The following is a 19900-nucleotide window of genomic DNA, read 5'->3' as shown; positions in this document are numbered from 1 at the left end:
AATGCTTTTCATGCTGCCTCTTCTTCTGAGGGCTCTTAATCTTTGGGAAAGAACAGTCTGCAGGCTCCATAAACTATCCCAACTACATGCAGCTTTAAGAAAATGATTTTATATGCTATCATATGAAACAATTAGACAAAAACTCCTGCCTTACCAGATTATCGAGCATTCGCATTAGAGCTTCAAACTCCTGTTCGCCAATCTGCCATTTGGGGTGGGACACAGTACCCTCACCTGCTGGAGACTCAGGGGAACGAGACTTGGCTTTATACTTTCCAGGGTCTAAAAGCACTAAGTTGTCAGGTCCACCTGCACTGGCCAGGGTACGTACCTTAAAAACAATAAAGTCACCTTTAGGTTTCTCGAGAGACATGGGGTGAAAACAACCAAAAAAACCCCTTAAATTTTGACACAAATCCAGAAGAAATCTACTTCATTTTAAAGCCCAATAAATGAATATGCTGGTATAAAAGTTGTCTTGAGTCTTTGAAAATACCTGTTTTAATCGGAAGCATTTATCAAATTCATGGTTCCAGTACAAGATTTCAACAGTGCTGGTGAAACCAATGTTTTGGATGTCCTCACACAACGCAGTGGCTTCACATATCATTGTGTTAGTTTAGATCAAGAGCTTAACCAGTAAAGTGCACAGTTATTAACCTGTCTGAAGGTTAATACAGTAGGCTGTATTATTGCGTAACACATTAAAATTCTTACTTGGATCTCACAGGCAAGCACTAGATTATGAATATAGTAGAAAGCCTCCTCAACAGTCTCTCCAACTGATACTAAGCCATGGTTTCTGAGAATAAGGACCTAGAGAGACATTGAAAGAAAGTTACGAGAAGTAAGGCAAGAATTTTCTTGGTTAAAGAGCATTTGCTCTTGATTAAAGAACATACCTTTCACACACACACACTGGCCCCACCCCTTTTCTGTAATTCTAGATGTAAATACTGACCTTGCTTTTAGGCCCCAAATTTTTCTGAATAACCACCTTTTCTTCATCATCCACTAAAATACCATGGTAGTCATGATAAGCTACTTCCCCAAGAGAAAGTGCTTCAGGTGAAATTGGCAAGAGACCACATTTCATTGCAGAAACCTGAGAAATATTAAAACAACTGACTTAACTTCTTGCAACAGAAAAAATGGAAAACCAGACTAATATAAGAATTATAATAAAAATATATGTTTTTATATATTATATGAATCTATCTCTACAAGTACATACATAGTGGTCTTAGACTCTATCCCGAAAGCCTCTACTTATGATAACTTTTGGATTGGATACAAGTCACATTGATCTTGGGTCTGACTGCTTTTACATGACAGCAACAACAATATAAAAAGACTCAGGAAAATAAAATTACAACAAATCAAACCCCAAAATCAACTGCATTCTTCATTCCTTTCACTCCACTCAGTTTTTTCCCCCCTCTGCCTCCCTGCCAAAAGAACTTAAGTGATGAACTCTGACATACGTAATTCTGCAGCACTGCAGATAAAGTTAAAGAATATTTTTAAAAAGACTACTCTGTAATTCACAATTTTAGGAATTTGATCATTTATCCTTAAAATGGTTGTATTAATGTGATTAATCAATTAAAAAAAAATCCAACTGTGAACTCTGAAAGACAGTCACGATCTCTCAAAACATTCCAAAGAGGCAGAATTGATTTGTAACTAATTGCTTCAATGAGAGATATTGGAAAAGTTTCAAATATTTCAGAAAACCTTGATAAACTGTGCTTTACAAAACCAACAAAATATGCTAAAGCTTTTATGACTCACTGTCAAAAGATCTGGTCTTTCAAGAACACATATATGAAATACATATTTTCCAATCATAGAGCTCAATTTACTGTCTAAGCACTCAGGTTAAACAAATAACCTGCAAGCGAGGAGGATCTGACTGATTCAAACAGAACCACATATTTGAAGACAGACTTAAAGTCTTTCTGCTCTTCAGAAAGGAAGCAAATCTATGATTAAGAGGACCCAGCTATTTTCTAGTTGGGAGAAGTGGGGGAACAGGACTGAAGACAAAGCAGGAGGTGCTTACTGCTGCTCCTGCTGGCGTGTGGATATGGACGATGCATTTGACATCGGGTCGAGCTGCATAAATTGCAGAGTGCAAGGTAAAACCAGCTTGGTTTACTCCCAGGTTAGTGCTTCCACGATCAACAACATCTCCTTGAATATTGATTTTAACCTGGGAATGAAAAGAATTATTTGCAGGAATGAATCAATACTCACAAAAATCTGATTTAATTCAGCATCTACTGCTGAAGCTCTAAAACCATAAGTCATCATCTGTGTCTGAAATGCCTAATTTCAGACAAGCCTGACCCAACAGCCAGCAGCTTTCAAGGGTATGAGATGATTCACAGTCCAAATGTCCTGGCTCTTTACAGGGCAGCTCAATGGGAGGACACCTGGTGGTGAACATGGGCAAAGAAATCTCTGAGATACCTCAGCTGTACCAGAACCACGTTCAGTAAAACTATTCTAAATATGTTACAAAGGAGTAAAATATTCTCTAGGATAGAATTTCAACAGTGATATATAGACAGACATATATATTCATACATATATGAATATTTTACAGCTATGAAAATACTAATTGCTTACCAGACTAGATGCAGTGACTTCACTATAGAGGAGTCCAAAAGGTACAATGAGGAAGTGCTCTTGCTCAGAATTTACTCTGGCCTAAGGATAAAACCAGAGTAAGAGTTACTAAGAATATTTTACTAAAGCATACAAGAAGGCCCCAAACCACTCTCACTTCCTGAGTATGGAATGGACAAGTATGCCTGTAACATATGCAATATGACTCATGTGTGCTACAACAGATAATCAACGCAGAGCACAGTTAATTAACTCATGTTGAATGAAACCAGATGGCAGGTACATGCCAGAGTCCTCCAGGTTGGTGGAATTTAGTAAACCCTTTAGTAAATTTAGTATCACCTGTGATAGGTGACAACTCACCTACTATGCATAAAAGAAACAATACTGGGAGAAATGGTGAAAAAAGTTACTTTTTTTAGTAGAATGAGTTTACACTCCAACTGTATTTCTACCCTAGTACAACATAAGGTATGAAATCAAAGTGTTTGAAAAAACGCCAGAATTTGGCCCACAGATCTAAAAGGTCTTGATGCTGAGCAGGGTTTCATCATTGATGCTGGTTCCTGTGAGACACCTGTGAGTAGTACAGCAGTAGTTGCAGATTTTCTACCAAGCATCCCAACCTTCACTTGTGTTTTTGTTCTCCTGTCTCATTCACACAATCAGGAGTTTATAATACAAAATAATTTTGGCTTCAAACCATTCACATCTTGGGATACATCCCTTAAAAATCTCTAAACTGAAAAGTATAGGACATCTAGGTAGTTTAGGTGTCTCTCAAAAGAGAATTAAAAGGCTTCATATGTTTTACTAGACATGTGAGACAACTCCCTACCTCACTGTGAGTCAACCCAACTTTTGGGTTTGGGTGGTTTGTGTTATGGTTTTGGGTTTTTTGTTTGTTTGTCGTTTGGGTTTTTTAAATTAGAAGTTATTTATGAGTTTTGCATTTTCCTGAGATACAGCTACTTTATGCTGCTACTACCCCATGTCTTCTACTACTTGCAACATTCAATTCATATATACTTTGATATAATTATATTACAGGGAAAAACAATTCTAAAATAAGTAGTTGATCAGTCATTCAAAAGTTCCCAGTACAGATCTAGTTTCCTTTGCAAACAGTTGGGAACATGCTACAGCATAAGAACCTTAAACTGAACCAGTGAAGTTAAACTGCACCTTTATGAATCACCAAAATAGTTCTTCATTACTGAAGTGTAAATGATCTAGAAAAACTCTTATTTAGGCAAGACAAAGAACAGGAATTATTCAAAGCACACTAAGAGCTAATAAGAAAGCTCAAATGCACGACAAACAAGCAACAAGACTCATAAACCACCTTGTTTTAGGATTAGATCCAATAAACAGCTCACGGCCTCAAAGCAAACCAAGACCTTGTGAATGATGTGTACCTTCTGTAAACCTGTTATCTCAAATTCTGCCTGACCCTGGAGGCACCCAAGTTTACTCTACATTATTGTACTTGACATGAAAACCCTGGAGGTACTCAAGTTTACTCCACATTATTATACTTGACATGAAAGCTCTTGATGCTCTGTAATTCTGTTTCTGCATCAGGACTGCACCAGTCTGAACAATTCCACACAAGCAACTGTCAGTGACTGACAGTGATCCAGAAAAGCAATGATACTCCACCCACCTCCCTGATATGCCCATATTGGCATACACTCTCACATCCTCACAATTCCTTTCTCCTCTAACACACAGGCTTATGACTCTCACAGAAGGCTGTTGTATCTTTTCTCTTAGTTCAGAAATGCACTGGCAGCTTTTAACTTGAATGCAATCATCCAGTAATTAGAGCACCCACTGAAAATGAAAACCTGGAGTCTAACTCCAGCTCTGCATAAAGTGGTAGGCGTTCACCACATTCCAAAGGAGTGTCTTAGAACTGCTTAATGCATGGGTACACAAACAAGACTGTTTTGTAAATATAATAACCTTGTTCCATATCAGCTTCTGAAGATAAATTATATCTATCAGTCACCTTTCAGAAGGCTGTTCACTGAAGGAGTTTGTAAAAGCCAGGAGAACTATGACTTGGGACTGGATGCTGACAAACCAAGAGCTTTCCAGGACATCTGCCATTCAAAACTGTCTAAACCACTTTCAGAACCTCACATTCCAAGCAAGTGCTTTGACTGTCTTCCACCTCAAGTGGTATCACTTCTACTGGCATCTTCCTTGTGCTCCTCCCCAAAGAAAGCAAACTCGAGGCATTCCCCCCAGGTGACATGCCCTGGCCTCAACCCCTTCCCCAGGCATGGTGCTCTTCACTACATCTGTCTTCTTATCTGAACACACAAACATTCCCAGGGCTGAACTTTACACCAGAAAGCCATCTCCAAACCTGCTTGCCTGGTAATCTTTTCACTGCATTAATGTCCCTTCCATAAAATCTATTCTCCTGTCACGTATGAAAAATCCGTGGGTGGCACAGAGTTGTTTACAAGAACCATGATGTTGTATATGTTCCCTTACAAAAGGAACCAAATGATCTCACCAACACTGCCTTGATCCTGTGCCTACATGTATCATTTATCAGCTTCATCTGTTCACAAATAATATGCTTTGAAATCTCAAAAAGCAGTAATAGTAAGATTATCATGTTTCATTTTGACTGCAAGTAGAACTGATAATACATAAAGGACAACCTCTACTATGTAGAAAAAACCAAACAATTCAGCTCTGTTAGGACAACAATTGACTGGGCTGCACACCACAGCTGTGACTTTACTCATGAGTCTCATGTTGATCATTCTACTGGCATATAAAACCTCCTTGATTTGACCTCCTTGTCATTATTTTTATGGATGCCAATGATTATTCAGTCACAAGGAAAATTGTTGGCACGCTGCATTAAGCTAAGTATCTTGCTCATGTTCAGAAATACTACAGCTTCTTTTTCAAAAAGGTTGGTACCTTGAATTATAAAACTCCACTGAATGACTAAGATAGTTTAGTACTTTGCAAGAAAAGGAAGAAAACTAAGAAATTACCTTGCAGAATAGTACATACAATTATTTAAAGCATTTAAGATACTAAAAGCCTGAGTCTTTCAGGAATCTTAACTTCATCATAAGAAGTTTCATGTACACTCTCTTAAGACTCTATTCAGGCTGTGGTAGCTGACATCCAAGCTGTTCCAGCTCTTACTGCAATGACAAGTCTCTTCACTATTATATTGCTTTCAATGCCACTTTGCTCCTCTTACACACAAAGAGAAAATGACAGGGGAGGGAAGCACTTCTCTTGTATGTGAAAACAATTGGTTCAGTTATCTGTTGATTCAATACTCACTGTTATATGATTGTAAATAAGCTGAGACCAGCCAAAGAGATCTGCTAATCTGTAGAAAGCTGCCAATTTACATCGTAACAACTTCTCCCCTTTTTCATAAGCGATGGAATCCGACCCTCTCAGATCATTCACTGGTGTTACCATGCCAAGACCTGGAAAGCAGAAGGGGTAAAAAAGCACAAGAGGGGTTGCATTCAGCATCAGTTCAAACCTAACAACATGCCCTGCTATTAGAGTAGTTGTTCTTACTAGTTTATATCAGCATATTAAGCTAAGAAATCAATAACAAATTTTCATTACTATCACGTAATGATTTATATTACACAAATATAATGACAGTCTTGGGGAGGGTTATTCAGCTTTGGCAGACGCAGCATTCATCTTCTTCCCTCCATCAATTAGTGCTAAGGTGACAGTGCACTCCTCAGCAAAATATTTTTTTCCCCTCTCAAAATAATGATTGTTTGTAAAATACATCTTCATTGTTAACAGAAAAATGTGACCCCAAATATTCCACTTTGTGAGATACATGATTCAGTATTCCTAACAAGGAGAATTACACATCTAAAAAGATGCACACAGGTTCACTTAATTAGGAAAAATTAAGTACAAGCCAGAGAGAGGAAGATTATGGTAAATACAAATACTGTAGTTCTAGTCACAGTGCAATTAGAAATGTGGTTAAAAGTAACTGTGATAAAGCAGAACCAGGCCACGCTACAGTCTAAACTAAAGATTTATTTTGGAGCACAGGCAAGGATTTATGTTATCTGAACACAAAACCTGTGTGTACATGCATTCGCACATTCTGGGTTTTGTTTTCCTTCTTTGTTTTGCTTGCTGATGTTTCTTGTCTAAAGCTTCACTTCACAGGTGAAAGCTGCAAACAGTATTTCAATGGCAAAAATAATTAGTTTCTAAAGACCTTCACTGTTACCAGACTACTAATGAGCATTTTACTTTCCTGCAGACAAACCACGTGGTAATTAGCAATATTTAAATCTTTAAATTTTTTACTAGCACTGACTTACCAGGCTTAATTTTCAATTAAGATACCACACGTCAAATAGCTTTTGATATAAATTATACACATGAATCACACTGCATACCACTGTGGCATTTAGAAACTAATCAATTCATTTCATGTTTGCAATGTTCCTGTGAGCAGAACAGGACAGCATTTGAACTTCACAGTACTTTTTATTTCAAAAAAAAAAAAAAGAAAAAGCAATTCAGCTCTGTTGGCTGGAGGTGCACTCACTCATGTTCAGCGCAGCCATCCCGCCCTGAGGGGCCGCAGGGTAGACATTTGGTACGTGCGTCGTCATGAAATCCGCAATCTGCTGTAATGCCAATAAACCCGTTGGGTTCTTCCCTTTCTTAAACTGCTCCTGGATCATGGATTCCAGTTCTTCACAGAAGGCCTAGCAACAAGACATTGCATGCTGTAATGCATGTTGAAATGAACTTCAACCTTTCATACACAGCTTTTTTTTAGCACTGAGATGGAACCATCCTACACCTCTTCTGAAAAAGACCTCAGGGCAGAGTTACTGGGTACAGACTGTAACTTGAAAACGTTGCTCTCTGGAGGCTCCAATTATATGAGTCACTTGGGGTTTTTTCTTTAATGGAAATTCCAGCATTCTCTCTTCAAATAACACCAAAACTCATTCAACCTACTAATATGAATTTCTGGAAGGAGAAGAATGTACAGTCCACTTGAACACAAAACATGAAAGGAAAAGAAAAGGAAATTTGTCAGCATGGCTCACAGGGAACTGATTGCCAAGAAGGCATTCAGGAACACAGAGAGCAGTGGCCATTGAAGTTTTAAAACATGTTTGAACAAGGGGTTGTTTACATTTGTCCTGGTTGTTTTTTCTTGATTTTTTTTTTTTAGTTTATCTCTAAAGGCAAGAAAACAAGATTTTTTTTACTACTGCTGACAGCTCCTGCTTTTGACAAGAACACTGGGATTTGTACAGAAGGAGAAGTACATATCATTAAATGATTATAATTTTTAAGTGACTTATTATTATTTTCATCGATAAAATGGGTTGACTTAAAACAAAAAACCCTGTAAATTTACCACTACATCCCTATTCTGAATGAAGTTATGTCATGAAATGTTTTGTATCTAAAGTCACCCACCAGTTATTACAAAATGAACAAATGTTATGAGAGAAATTTTGTTTGGTGTACTTTCTCCCCAAGGGAACATCTTCAATATTAAATGTCAGTCTTTCATAGTTCATTATCGTGCACCTTTTCAGAAAGAGATATATAAAAATATTGCATATGTCTGAATCACACATGAAAAACCAAGTACAGGACAGACCTGCCTTGTATAAGCTATTCTTAAAAAGTGATACATTTAATAATTTAAATGAATACATGAAGATAAGTGCAAAAATGTCTTACAAGGACTAGAAAGAAAATACAAAAAAAAATGTTGATGATTATACAGAGAATTCTGAAAGTAAGACTGAGGAGCTGCTTTATGAGTAGACAGAAAAAATTCAACCAGACAGCATGAGGAAAAAAAATCAGGAAAAGCCAACCAGAGGAAAGAACAGATGGATCTAAGATACCACAAAATTCTCCAATACCATTCTGATATTGAAAAGAGACATTAAATTTATCACTTTAAAGATGGAGCATTTTCTTTTCTTACTGGGCTTTGAAGAATCATGGAGACTCTCTTCTTCTGTTCCATCATGTTAAAATCCTGGCGAAGGTCAGGTGCCATATTTCTCTCTCTCAAATATTCTGGATTATTTTCATCAACTCGATCAAAATACCTCTCTTTGTGAGGGGCTGTTGTTGGAGGTGGTGAAGTCACCACCCCCACACCAGAATCACCATTCATAGCACAGTTTTAAGGTACCTACAAAAAGGGACAGAAAAAAAGGAATAATTATTTCCTTGCTTCCTTGATTTTAGAACTACATATGTGTTTCTTGTTTAACAGTAACAGTTCAAATCCACCTAAAATTAGCATGGCTTTCCAAACACTAATTGTCTGTGCAATTGGACAGCAATATTCTAGAGTAGGAAAAAAGGCTTTAATACATAAGGTTGGACAAGGAGGCTAATATTTATGAGAAGTCAAATATGCTCCATATGCAACACAAAATTAACACAAAAGCCCCCATTTAAACTATCTCCAGTTCTATAAGTTGTCTAAACAGCCTGATTTTCAGAAGAGAGGAAGTCCTTCAAACCTTCTCAGAGACAATGACAGAAGTTCAAGACACATGAGGTCTAAACTCACTAGTTTTGGGGCTTTTTTGCTTATTTGGGGTTTTTCCTTAAAAAGTTAAAGCAGACATAAAAATAATACTGCAGAAATCAGAATTTGAGTAATTATAGAAATTAGGATGTTACACATGTTCATTAATATGGAAAGACAACCCCACCAAAACATGCTCGGACTGGGAACACGTTTCTGGAGACAAACTCAGAAACGCTGACTTTGCAACCCAGGGCATTGCTTTTTACATTTATTTTAGGACCATTCAACAACATGCACATCACTGCATTAGCATGTGGCTTTTGGAACCTGGAAAGCAGAGACACACACAGTCCCCACCCCTGGCCAGGTTCGTTTCAGTTTTACATGTTCTAGTCAGCAACTGCGTGTATGTACTAGAGAGGCTGAGAGCTCAGCTGGTATTGCTCATACACACCTCCTTCTTCCACTCACAAGAATCCCTTTGTGTAACATTATCCCACTTTTCTGGGCACAGTATTACAACCTTCATTCCAAAATCCTTTTTAGATTTTTTGAAGCCTTCCACTGACAAGCAACCACTTCAATAAAGCCACCCTTGCAACACTTTGAGACTCAAACCTCCAATTCCTGGTCATCTGACATATCAAATTAAAAATAAGCTTTTGCAGTAAAGTCTGGTTTTCTTTGGATATTGTACATGACTAAACAAATGTCACTAACACAAACTGTATTTCACTGAGCGGCAATAGGAATATTTAACTCTGAATGGCTTGCTAGTTCATCAAACTGCAATTATTTACATTATACACAAAATAGCCAAGCTTGAAACCACTTGCCATCATAACATTTAGGAACTTCATTAAGAAAATGAGCTGAGAAAAGCTAGCAGGTCTTTTCCTAGAGGTGGGAGACTAAATAAAGAGAACAAAATAGAGGAATCTAGCTCCCTGTCCCAGGAAGGTGAAGCTAAGACTAATTTCAATAACACTGATTTTGATTTGGGGTTCACACAGTAAGGAGAAGCCCAGTTTAAACAGTCAATTTTGTTACACATCTGGAGTTTTGCAAGGATTAGTACCATTAAAATGTGTTGATATTATCAAGCCATTGGAATTCTTTTTGCTATGCAGTAGGAAAGACTGTACATATCTTAAATAAAAATTAATCTTCTACATGTTATAACTAGTGAATTTTGATACACATGTCTATTATTCTGCTATTTTTAGATTTTTCTTAGGGACTCGTCTTAAACTGTATTTGCTTGTGGATTTTAATTGGCTTAGTAATTTATTTCCATATTTATTAGCTAAAACCACTTCTGATGTGGATGCACACACAAAAAAGGCAAGTTTACATACATTATTTTGAAACAAATCCATGGCGATGAAGACAATTGTCTACTTCAGGACTGCAGATTTAGGAGATCTCGTCCTCTTTAATTCTTACATTAGAAAATAAGTTTCAAAATTCAACTTCTTTCTTATTTCAGAATGAACAAACCACTGAATTGAGACAGCTGAACACAATGAACAAAAGTATTTTCCTTGACTCTGCAGAAGAGGATACTACTATGATAATCTATGTGAGCACTTAAGACACTCGAATTAAATGCTCAGTGATTTCCACCCACTGAGTTACTAAATAAACACACAAAGACATCTCTGCACAGTTTAANACCCACTGAGTTACTAAATAAACACACAAAGACATCTCTGCACAGTTTAACGTACTTAATTTTAAAGTTTAGGCTTTAAACGTCATGGTTGATCAATTTTTTTTTCTCTAAAGTAGGCTCATGTACACATCTTCATTTTTTAATTACTAGCTTTCCTTCACCCAGGAAGAAATACAGGGTAGAGCAAGAAGCAAAAATGCTTTTATCCACAAGGAAAACCTTTTAAGGTATTAGACTTAGAAAGTTTTAAGCAAGTGAAGTTATAGCAAAGCAGACACCTCTTCTTTGGCAGCTTCAGATGCCTAACACGCCCCTTCTAATTTCTCTTCCTCCTCACAACCTCCAGCCTGCACCATCTGCCATTTCCTACCTCAAAACACTTTTGAAGGCCCATTAACACTTTACAACCCCTCTTCTGAGCTCTATCACACATACTAACACCTCTACGTCCAGGGTTTTGTTGAAAAATGACAGTTTGCAGATCCAAACATGCCTTATTTTCTTACAGTAACAGCTTCACCAGCTTCTGCTTATCACAAAAAATCAGGGAGTTTAGGAACAAATACAAGGGCAAGACCACAAATAAAGGCAACCTGAACCACTCAAGTAGTTCAGAATTTATCCTGTGTTCTGCTGAGCAGAGCCCCAAATGTGTCTTTACTTCAAAACCAAGTATTAGAAAACTACGAAGTTCAAGCTCAGCACCAGCAGAGAACAACAGCCCTCTCCTGCCTGCTGAGGCATTCGATTTTCAGACCACGTTTGTCACGTTGAATATGTGTATGCACAGTCTTATTTAAATTAAACTGTGCACATGTCTGCAAACACAATCTTGCATTTAATTATTTACACTAATTCCATCTTACTTTTGGAGTACCAAGAGCTATTTCCAAATGAATGACACACATAATTACCTCACTGTTTCTTACTCACACTGGAAAGAAGCTGGTCCCTAAGAGGCAACATTAAAGTGGGATCACAGTATCTCACCAAAGTTGCATTATTCCTCCATTCAAGTATAAGATGGCACTCAGGAAGGTCCTGGGAAGCTATTACTGCTTCACCACTACGATTTTTATGTGTAATTATTGCCACTACAATGTCTGAGGTTTTTATATCTGAGGTTAAATATCAGTTTCATACCTCAGTTTTGCAGCTACCCAAAATTAATGGCATCCCCATGTCAGAGTCCAGTAATTAACTGTTTTAACATAACTATATCAGTAATTGTTCATTTTAATGGCTGTCAGGTACATATGTTAAAGGTATTGACTTCTGAATTAGAAGCAGATGTGCTTGACAACATTTTGCACAAGCCACTGAAATTTATTTATGAGTTTCCTTGAAAACCTTTTGTGAGTGAGGCATGATGAACTCTCCAGTAAGAGCTTCAGTAATATGGATACCGATAAATAAATAAAAGGAAGCTGAACAGTGAAGCTGAACACACGCTGGGGAACAGCCAATGGCTCAACAAACTGGAAGGTCACGCTGAAAATCACAACAGGCTGCCAAGGTAGGAAAAAAAAGAAAAAAAAAATGAAGACTGTCTTCACACCCACAGCACTCCAGTACAGACAGTTTCTTTCTGAGGTAGTGCACTGCAGCCCCCACGCAAGATAAGCTGCAATGCCAAAGGACTTTCTGTCATGATAAGGGTTTTTGTACGAGAGCCAGCTCTAATGCAACTGTGTCAGAAAAAGACACACCCTTAACTGAAAAAGCTGTGGCTGGAAAACCTAAGTGCACAAAAAAACCCTTCTGTCAGAAGCAGTTATTGTCAAATACAGACAGAGGGAAGAGCATCTACTACTATGGGGAGCAAAGAAAAATAAACATCTGTGACTAAATCCAAACAGCACCTCACAGTAAGAGAAGCAAAGACATCCATTCAGCTCATATGTGTGTAACACAAACACTGTGGGGGTCAATGGACCAGCACATAGAGCCACCAGCCAACTCCCAGAGTCACAGAACACGCTGGGCTGGAAGGGATCCACAAGGATCATCCAGTCCAACTCCCAGCCCTCCACAGGACCATCCCCAAGAGTCACATGTGCCCAAGAATACAATGTATTTCTCACACGGGGGATGTGGATGGGTGAGCAAGTGCTATAAATAGGTTGTTTGTGAAATACATTCAGGAAAACAGCTTTACAAAATGTCTAGCTCATCTACAGATACTGAGCGCTGTTTACGAGAAAAGATTCTGAAATTGGTATTAATATTTCACGTTACTTTCATCATTCAAAATGCCCTTCTTCCCCATACTCTTCTAATCCAACAGTTTCATTAAGAGGAATGTTACTGAGTGGTGTCACAGTTAAGTTAAAAAAAAAAATAGAATAAAGTTTTAGAACAGAAATGCCATAAAATTTTTAACATTATCATTCAGAAAGAAGAAAAATCTCAATTTTTTAAAACAACTTGCATTTCTCAGTACTCAGATGATGCACACGTAGTCAAAGAAATTTAAACAGGTAAAACAGTGAATAATACCCAATAAGAATCTACAATAACTTAAGGGCACATAAAAACCCCACCCTTAAACCTAAAAAATTATTTATTTTTTAAAAGCATTTGTATTTGGGTTGGGATTTTATTGTAGTTAATAAACATACTTAAAACTTTAATATTAAACTCATTTTGATAGATGGGTGTTGGGACAGATTTAAGTACTTCTGCCTCCATCGGTTCAATGTTTCATCACTGAATATTATGTGAACATTGGGAAGGTGTAAAATGTCTCACATGTCCACCAGCAGGGATCAGCTAACTACATTTCTTGAAGAAAACGAAGTTTTGCAATCATTTAAAGGTTGGCTTTGTTTTGTAATAAGTTGTAATGGGTTATTTTTTGCTCCTCCACACCCTGAGGAAATTGTTTTTTACTAGGGCTGCAGTCAATGGAATTTGACCTAAAGGCTCCCTGCCACTGAAGGACTGAGCACAGCTCTCCACACCAACACAGCTTAAAGTCTGCTGAGGCCAAGTCAGAATACAAATACACCCTGAGATGCAGGAAGAAGGTTGTGACAAGGGAACCTAAGAGACTTCTAAAAAACGTAAAATACAGTGCTAATTCACAGGATAGCATGTGTAAAAAAGAAAAAAACACACTACAGTTTTGGGGTTTTTTTAAGTTCAGGAGTTATCTGATCAAAACCCTACAAAATCAAGTCATTTCAGAGAAGAAAAAAAAAATTAAACAAAATCTGCTCTTTTCCTGGTAGCTTAGAGTTTCTCTGTACAAAATAACATGGGAGTAAAACACCTGTATGGGACCTTGTGCCAAATTTGCAAAGTAAGTGAGCAGCAAAATTCTCAGTTGCTGATACAATCTCAGTCACCAGCAACAAAGATCGGGACACACCAATACAGAACAGGTCATTTTTGAGACCTATTTGGACAACAATATAGTGATTTGCTTTGTATCCATTCTTTTTCTGACAGTTCTTTCAACAAGTTATCTCCTCTCACACCACAGCTATGCCACTAAGCCTAACAGAGGTGAAAACAGATTTGACAAGAAGTTACTGGGGAAGGGACGAGGAGGTAGCAAACCAAAATAACTTGTTTTCTTTCCTGTTGTGCAAGCAACAGTCTTTGAGGAGTAGAAGTCACCTAAAAATCTCCTGCAAGTGACAAGTCAAGCAGTGTGATGGTAGTGGGAGGGAAGAGAGAGCTCTGTTTTGGATGCAAACAGAACAGGACAGGGAAAAAACTGAAAAAGAGTAATTTTATGGCCCAGGAAGGAGAGTCAGGGGACTGCAGAAAGCTACAGAGCTGAAATTACTGCATGGGGAAGTCATGAGGTGACAGGAGGGAGGAAGAGGAAGGGAAAGGGTCGGGCAGCATTGGGGTGGGGCAGCAAGAAACCCAAGAGGTAAGTGAGCTGCTGCAAACAGAATGAGTTAGTGTGAAAATTGAGTTGGTGGGGAGATGGCAAGGAAGCAGAACATCCCTCTACAGAAAATAAGGTTTCATTATCACTTGGTGTCTGCAAAAAAATTTATAAGTTTACACTGTTAGCACTTCACTCAATGTTCTGATCCTTTCTGTATTTTTTCCAATTTTCCTTTACTTTAGAATAACATTTGCCAAACATTCTCCTTAAAAAATTAATATAACTTGGCAATAGGGAAATTATTTATGACTTGCACTACAATTGTCATCATCACCAGTGAGAGCATTTTGGCACCAATGACACTGGATTTGTTCCTGCCATTTCAAATGTTTCCTACTGAACTTTTAAAAGGAAAAGCTGGCATTATCTTAGGAAGTCTAAGAATAAAGAAAGTAAATCCTGACTGTACTACTTACTAGACAGTGTACTTATTATCATGAACAATTATATTATTTTTGAGCAAATGTTCCCAGCTTCTCAACTTCAGAATTTCCTCTGCTCTTTGTTTTCAAACAGGAAAAGACTATTTCACGAACAAGAACAGTTATTTATCTTGTACTGAATGTAGGCACCATTATTTTGCTTATTAAGAGAGATGCTGCAAAATACTGGACTCTGAAATTTAGAGAAAACCAACACTAAGTTTATCTGAACAAAAGTATTGCATTTTATATTTGTAAGATCAAGCTTTAGTGTCTATAACAACAGTTCAAGAAACAAACTGTGCTGGAAAACAAGGAAAAAAAATAGACCAAGTATACTTGAAATGCATAGACTCTGCAAGCAATTTTTTCCTATTTTCACCTTCTCTAAAACACTGAAATACGAGACTCAGCACAGTGGGCTGTGTGTGTCTCAAGACTACAGAAAAAAACTAGGCTTTCTAGGCTGCTGTGTTAAGAGAACACTTAAGGAGCCACCATGTAACTACATCAGGTTGTAAACCAATGTAATTGCTGTCCAGCTTTACCAAAGCCAAACTCAGCGGGTGATTGTTAAAGCCAGAGTAGATTCACAGCAGGCAAATCGTGCCAGACCAACCTGATCACCTGCAACGAAATGACATTTTCTGTCAATGAGGGGAGAGCAGCAGATACTGTTTAACAAAGCTTCAGCAAAGTATTTGACATTGTTTCCCACAGCCTTCCCCTGCACAAACCAGCAACATAGTGACTGGATGGGTGGCCTGCAAAAGGGGCAGGAAACTGGCCCACGGGGTGCACTCAGAGGGGGCTGATCAGTGGTTTTAGCTCAGGCTGGCAGCCTGTCACAAGTGGGGCACCCCCAGAAAATGACAGTGGGACCCACATGGTTTGACATCACCACAAATAATCTGGATAATGGGACTGAGAGCACCACCACCAGGTTTGCTGATGACACCACCCCGGGTGGAGAGGTGGACGTGCCAGCAGGGAAAGCCACCTCTCAGACCAGGACAGGCTGGAAGAGTGAGCTGGCAAGAACAGTGTGGAGTTTAACAGAGACAAGTGTAATTCCCTGCAGCAGTGACAACACCAAAGAGCCCGGGACAGGCTGGGATCCCTTGCTGAAGGGGACCTGGGGGTCCCGGTGGACAACAGGACTCAGCAGTGAAGCTGCTGCAGCAGTGAAGGCAAATGGGATGCTGGGATGCACCACAGGGGCACCACTAGCAGAGATGGGAGATGTGACCATCCCAATCTACGAAGCACTTGTCAGGCCACACCTGGAGTACTGTGCCCAGTTCTGCTCTCCACAGCTCAAGAAAAGACAGACTGACTGGAAGGAGTCAGAATGAGATCCATGAAGATGATCAAAGACTGTAGAACCTGCCCTATGAGGAAAGGCTAAAGGAGTTAAGTCCTTTCTCCCTGGACAAGAGAATGCTTGGGTGGGGGCTCATCACACTTTTCCAGTATTTAAAGGGTGGCTGCAAAGAGGATGGAGGCTCTCTCCTCACAAGGAGCCACATGGAGAGGACAAGGGGCAACAGGTGTAAATTGCACCAGGAGAGGTTTTATCTTGATATAGGAAAGAACTCTTTTACACTGAGAACAATCAATCACTGGAACAACCTCCCCAGGAAAACGGTGGAATTCCCATCAGCGGGAGGTTTTCAAGACACAACTGGGCAGGGTGTTAGATAATTCCAGGTAGGCTCCCTTTCCCACAGCAGGCTGGCTCAGTCGATATTTCAAGAACCTTTTTAATCTGGGCTGTTCTATGTTGTATGATTCTAACATAGCATAAGCCCACCTAAAATTTATGCCAGAATTTAGGTGGGCAGCTTCAGCTGGGATATTGTTAAATATATCTGTCTAAATTCTGCAGAAGTTTCAATATCTATGGCTCAGAATACATAATTCAGTCCTTGCAAACAGAAGAGGAGAGAATTCAGCATTGAAACCACATTAGAAGCTAAGATACAGAGAGGTTACTTCCCTCCTTGTAATAAAGGATTTAAAGGGCCAAGAGTTTCAAACTTTTAGAAACAGTAATCATTCACCTCTCCTCCCTGACCTGGAAAAGCATTGTATCCCAGAGACTGGACTCTGCAGGAAGTTGAGAATGACGCACAAGGAGGAACAGGCAGCACACTGTGCTATCCCTCCCCTCACTGCAAGGTACAGCTGCAGCCCACGCTCATCATGGGTACCATTGTCATGTTTAACCCTCTCTAACATGATTTATTAATTTATGTTGGAAAGATCAAACTTCCAACAAACAGCTCGTTCCAAGCTAATTAAAAATGGTAAGGAATCCCAATCTAAAAAATGGGACTAGGAATAGTATTAAGATTTAAAAAAAAAAAAAAAAAAGATTAAAAAACCCTCTTGAAACCCTCTTGAAACTGTTAACTCATGTCTCCTATTGACCAGGTCCCTGGTTTCTTCCCAGTCCTAGCCTTTTAAATTCCCTTTTCCTCTTCAGATCCTTTCCTTCTCCAATTTTCCTGCTAAGCAGTTTACACAACAAACAACAGAACAGCCATTTCTATCCTCTAAGAATTTGAGAAAGACTAACAGTTTCAACACCAAAATTACTTTGCTTTCACTTCTCTGACTTAGTAACTTAATGTACTTTTTCCATACACTTCTCATACAGCACTTCTGGAGGCGTTCAGTACATAAATTCATGAAAGATTAGGGAAAGTGATAACAGAAATTGTAACACAAAATGTTGCACTGTTCATATAACAGAAAGAAACTTTCTGCATAATTATCTTAAACCACAGACACCTTAAGCTTTTCTGCTGAAATCCTAAAAGCTTCACAAATATATCAGAACATTTGCATGCAAATGACAAAAGAGGATTTTCACCAATGCCTTTTGCATTTCTCCAGGTACAGTGTGCAAGTATGAATTCTGCAAGCTATCATATATTTTTCCACTGTTTCCACCAGAGAAGCACTGATGGTCACAGGTGGTAATGGCAGTGGAGACACTTTTCCTTTCCACTACTTCAGTGTCTGTGAGCCCCAGACACTTTACAGTTCAGTCAAAAACTTGGGCTTCAGTGTTAAGGTTCAGAGCAGTATCATGGTTTTCAGATAAATTTATTTTATGAAGTCACTCCAACACTGAGATTAAAATCTGCATGTTGAATCTCAACTTAAAGAATTCCCCAAATGAGTCCTCATAATTACACTGCCACATCTCACTGAAGCTGATTTGCCTGCAATTTTATTTCAGAAATCTGACTCCCAATTCAAATAAGCTTCTCACTTAATCCTCTGTTTTTTTACTTAATAATAGTGTAATATCACAAAACTCATTTTAACACAGCTAATGCAAAGGAGTACAAATGAAGACAAAAATTAAGCCAGAATTACTCAGTGCTGAAATGGCAAAATTAAAAGTGAATTTAGAAGCTGTCATAGATCACTACACAGGAATCACAAAGGTTATGCTGTGGCCAGGTGGTCTACTGTAATAGTAAAATAAACTAAAAAAAACAAACAAACAACACACAAGTAGAAAAATTACCTTCTTTAACTTTGAAAAAACCCTACTAGAATATTATTTCTGGTTTTCATGAGCACACTTCAGTAACAGACATGAAATATCAGAGTTCAAGGAAGGGCTTCAAAAATGATCTGGAGAGTAGAAGACTAATTTGTAGGGATCAGCAGCTTGATCTATTCAGTGAACCAGAAAGATTAACTGGTCACAGAGGTGACAGGGCCTTTCAGTCCTGCTAACCAAAGTATGGAGACACTTAAAAGTTGGGAGTGAATAACAGACACATTTGCCCTTGAACAGAGCTGGAAGTTCCCCAACCATGTACGTACAATACTGAGTCCACAACTTTGCTTTGAAAATCTTCATAAAACACAAGTTCTAACCCAACTTTCAGAGTACTTTCAGTACTACCTGTCTGCACTGAGATCAGAGGCCCGTCTGCCTCTCAAATCTATGAGCCTGCCCTTCCTTCTCAGGCTTTGTGAAAAATAAGTTCCACATGTACAATATGCTCATGTTTTTTGCAGCTTCCAGAGCACTTCTAGTCTTGCACCACCTTTTTATTTTTTTTTAAAAGCATTTTTCTCTGCTGGTACGTTGGTGACAGCTGAAGACTGAATGACAGACTAACAGACAGAACCAAAAATCCTCCTTGATCCTTCTCCTACGCTCAGGTCAAACTGATCAGACCCGCAACCAGGACAAATTTTCTGTCAGAACAAGTAGGATTCTTACTATTTTTAATAATCTTTGACAGCATGAAGTGCAAACTCCTGAATGATTCAGGCATACCCTACCTGAGAAATTTCAGTTATGACAACTACTGAAGTTCCCAAACCCCTCAGCCTGTCTCCCTGGCTTTGCTGCATTCAGCACTTTACTCCACAGAAACCAACTTGCTCGGGTTAATGTTTTTTTCAAGTTAAGTTTAACAGCCTATGGAATAAAAAGGGTTGCACTAGAGAAGGAGTCACTCTATGCCTTATTGACAATTTGTTGAACAGAAAACATTGGTGCCAAGTGCTTTTCCTGCCTGCTTTACTGTGACATTAAATTTCACCCCGATGTCACAGAGACTCAGCTACTCGGGCTATGCAGAACTGCACGAGAATGAGTCAAGTCACTAATTCTCACTTTCATCCTCTAATTGTGTAGAAAGCATCTGAGGCCAATGTAA

At 38.6% G+C, this 19900-nt stretch overlaps 1 protein-coding gene across 15 annotated transcripts in view; it reads right to left on the bottom strand.

Moving 5' to 3' along the window:
* ADD1 (adducin 1) overlaps nt 1-19900 on the bottom strand; it is a 63618-nt gene that overhangs the window by 23001 nt on the left and 20717 nt on the right. For all 15 annotated transcript variants that reach the window (XM_017820709.1, XM_017820702.1, XM_017820703.1 and 12 more), the window contains exons 2-9: nt 8639-8851; nt 7223-7385; nt 5962-6113; nt 2635-2715; nt 2066-2215; nt 962-1105; nt 718-816; nt 155-331 (exon numbers count right to left, since the gene is read on the bottom strand). In XM_017820709.1, coding sequence (XP_017676198.1) covers nt 155-331; nt 718-816; nt 962-1105; nt 2066-2215; nt 2635-2715; nt 5962-6113; nt 7223-7385; nt 8639-8833 — 1161 coding nt within the window. In that variant the 5' untranslated portion in view covers nt 8834-8851. The remainder of the gene's footprint in view (nt 1-154; nt 332-717; nt 817-961; nt 1106-2065; nt 2216-2634; nt 2716-5961; nt 6114-7222; nt 7386-8638; nt 8852-19900) is intronic.

The sequence above is a fragment of the Lepidothrix coronata genome, unplaced genomic scaffold (genome assembly GCF_001604755.1).
Source record: "Lepidothrix coronata isolate B3197 unplaced genomic scaffold, Lepidothrix_coronata-1.0 Scaffold85, whole genome shotgun sequence".
In the NCBI taxonomy this organism is placed as follows: domain Eukaryota; kingdom Metazoa; phylum Chordata; class Aves; order Passeriformes; family Pipridae; genus Lepidothrix; species Lepidothrix coronata.
Note: the sequence above shows the minus strand (reverse complement) of the source record. Positions and strands in the feature narration are given on the sequence as shown.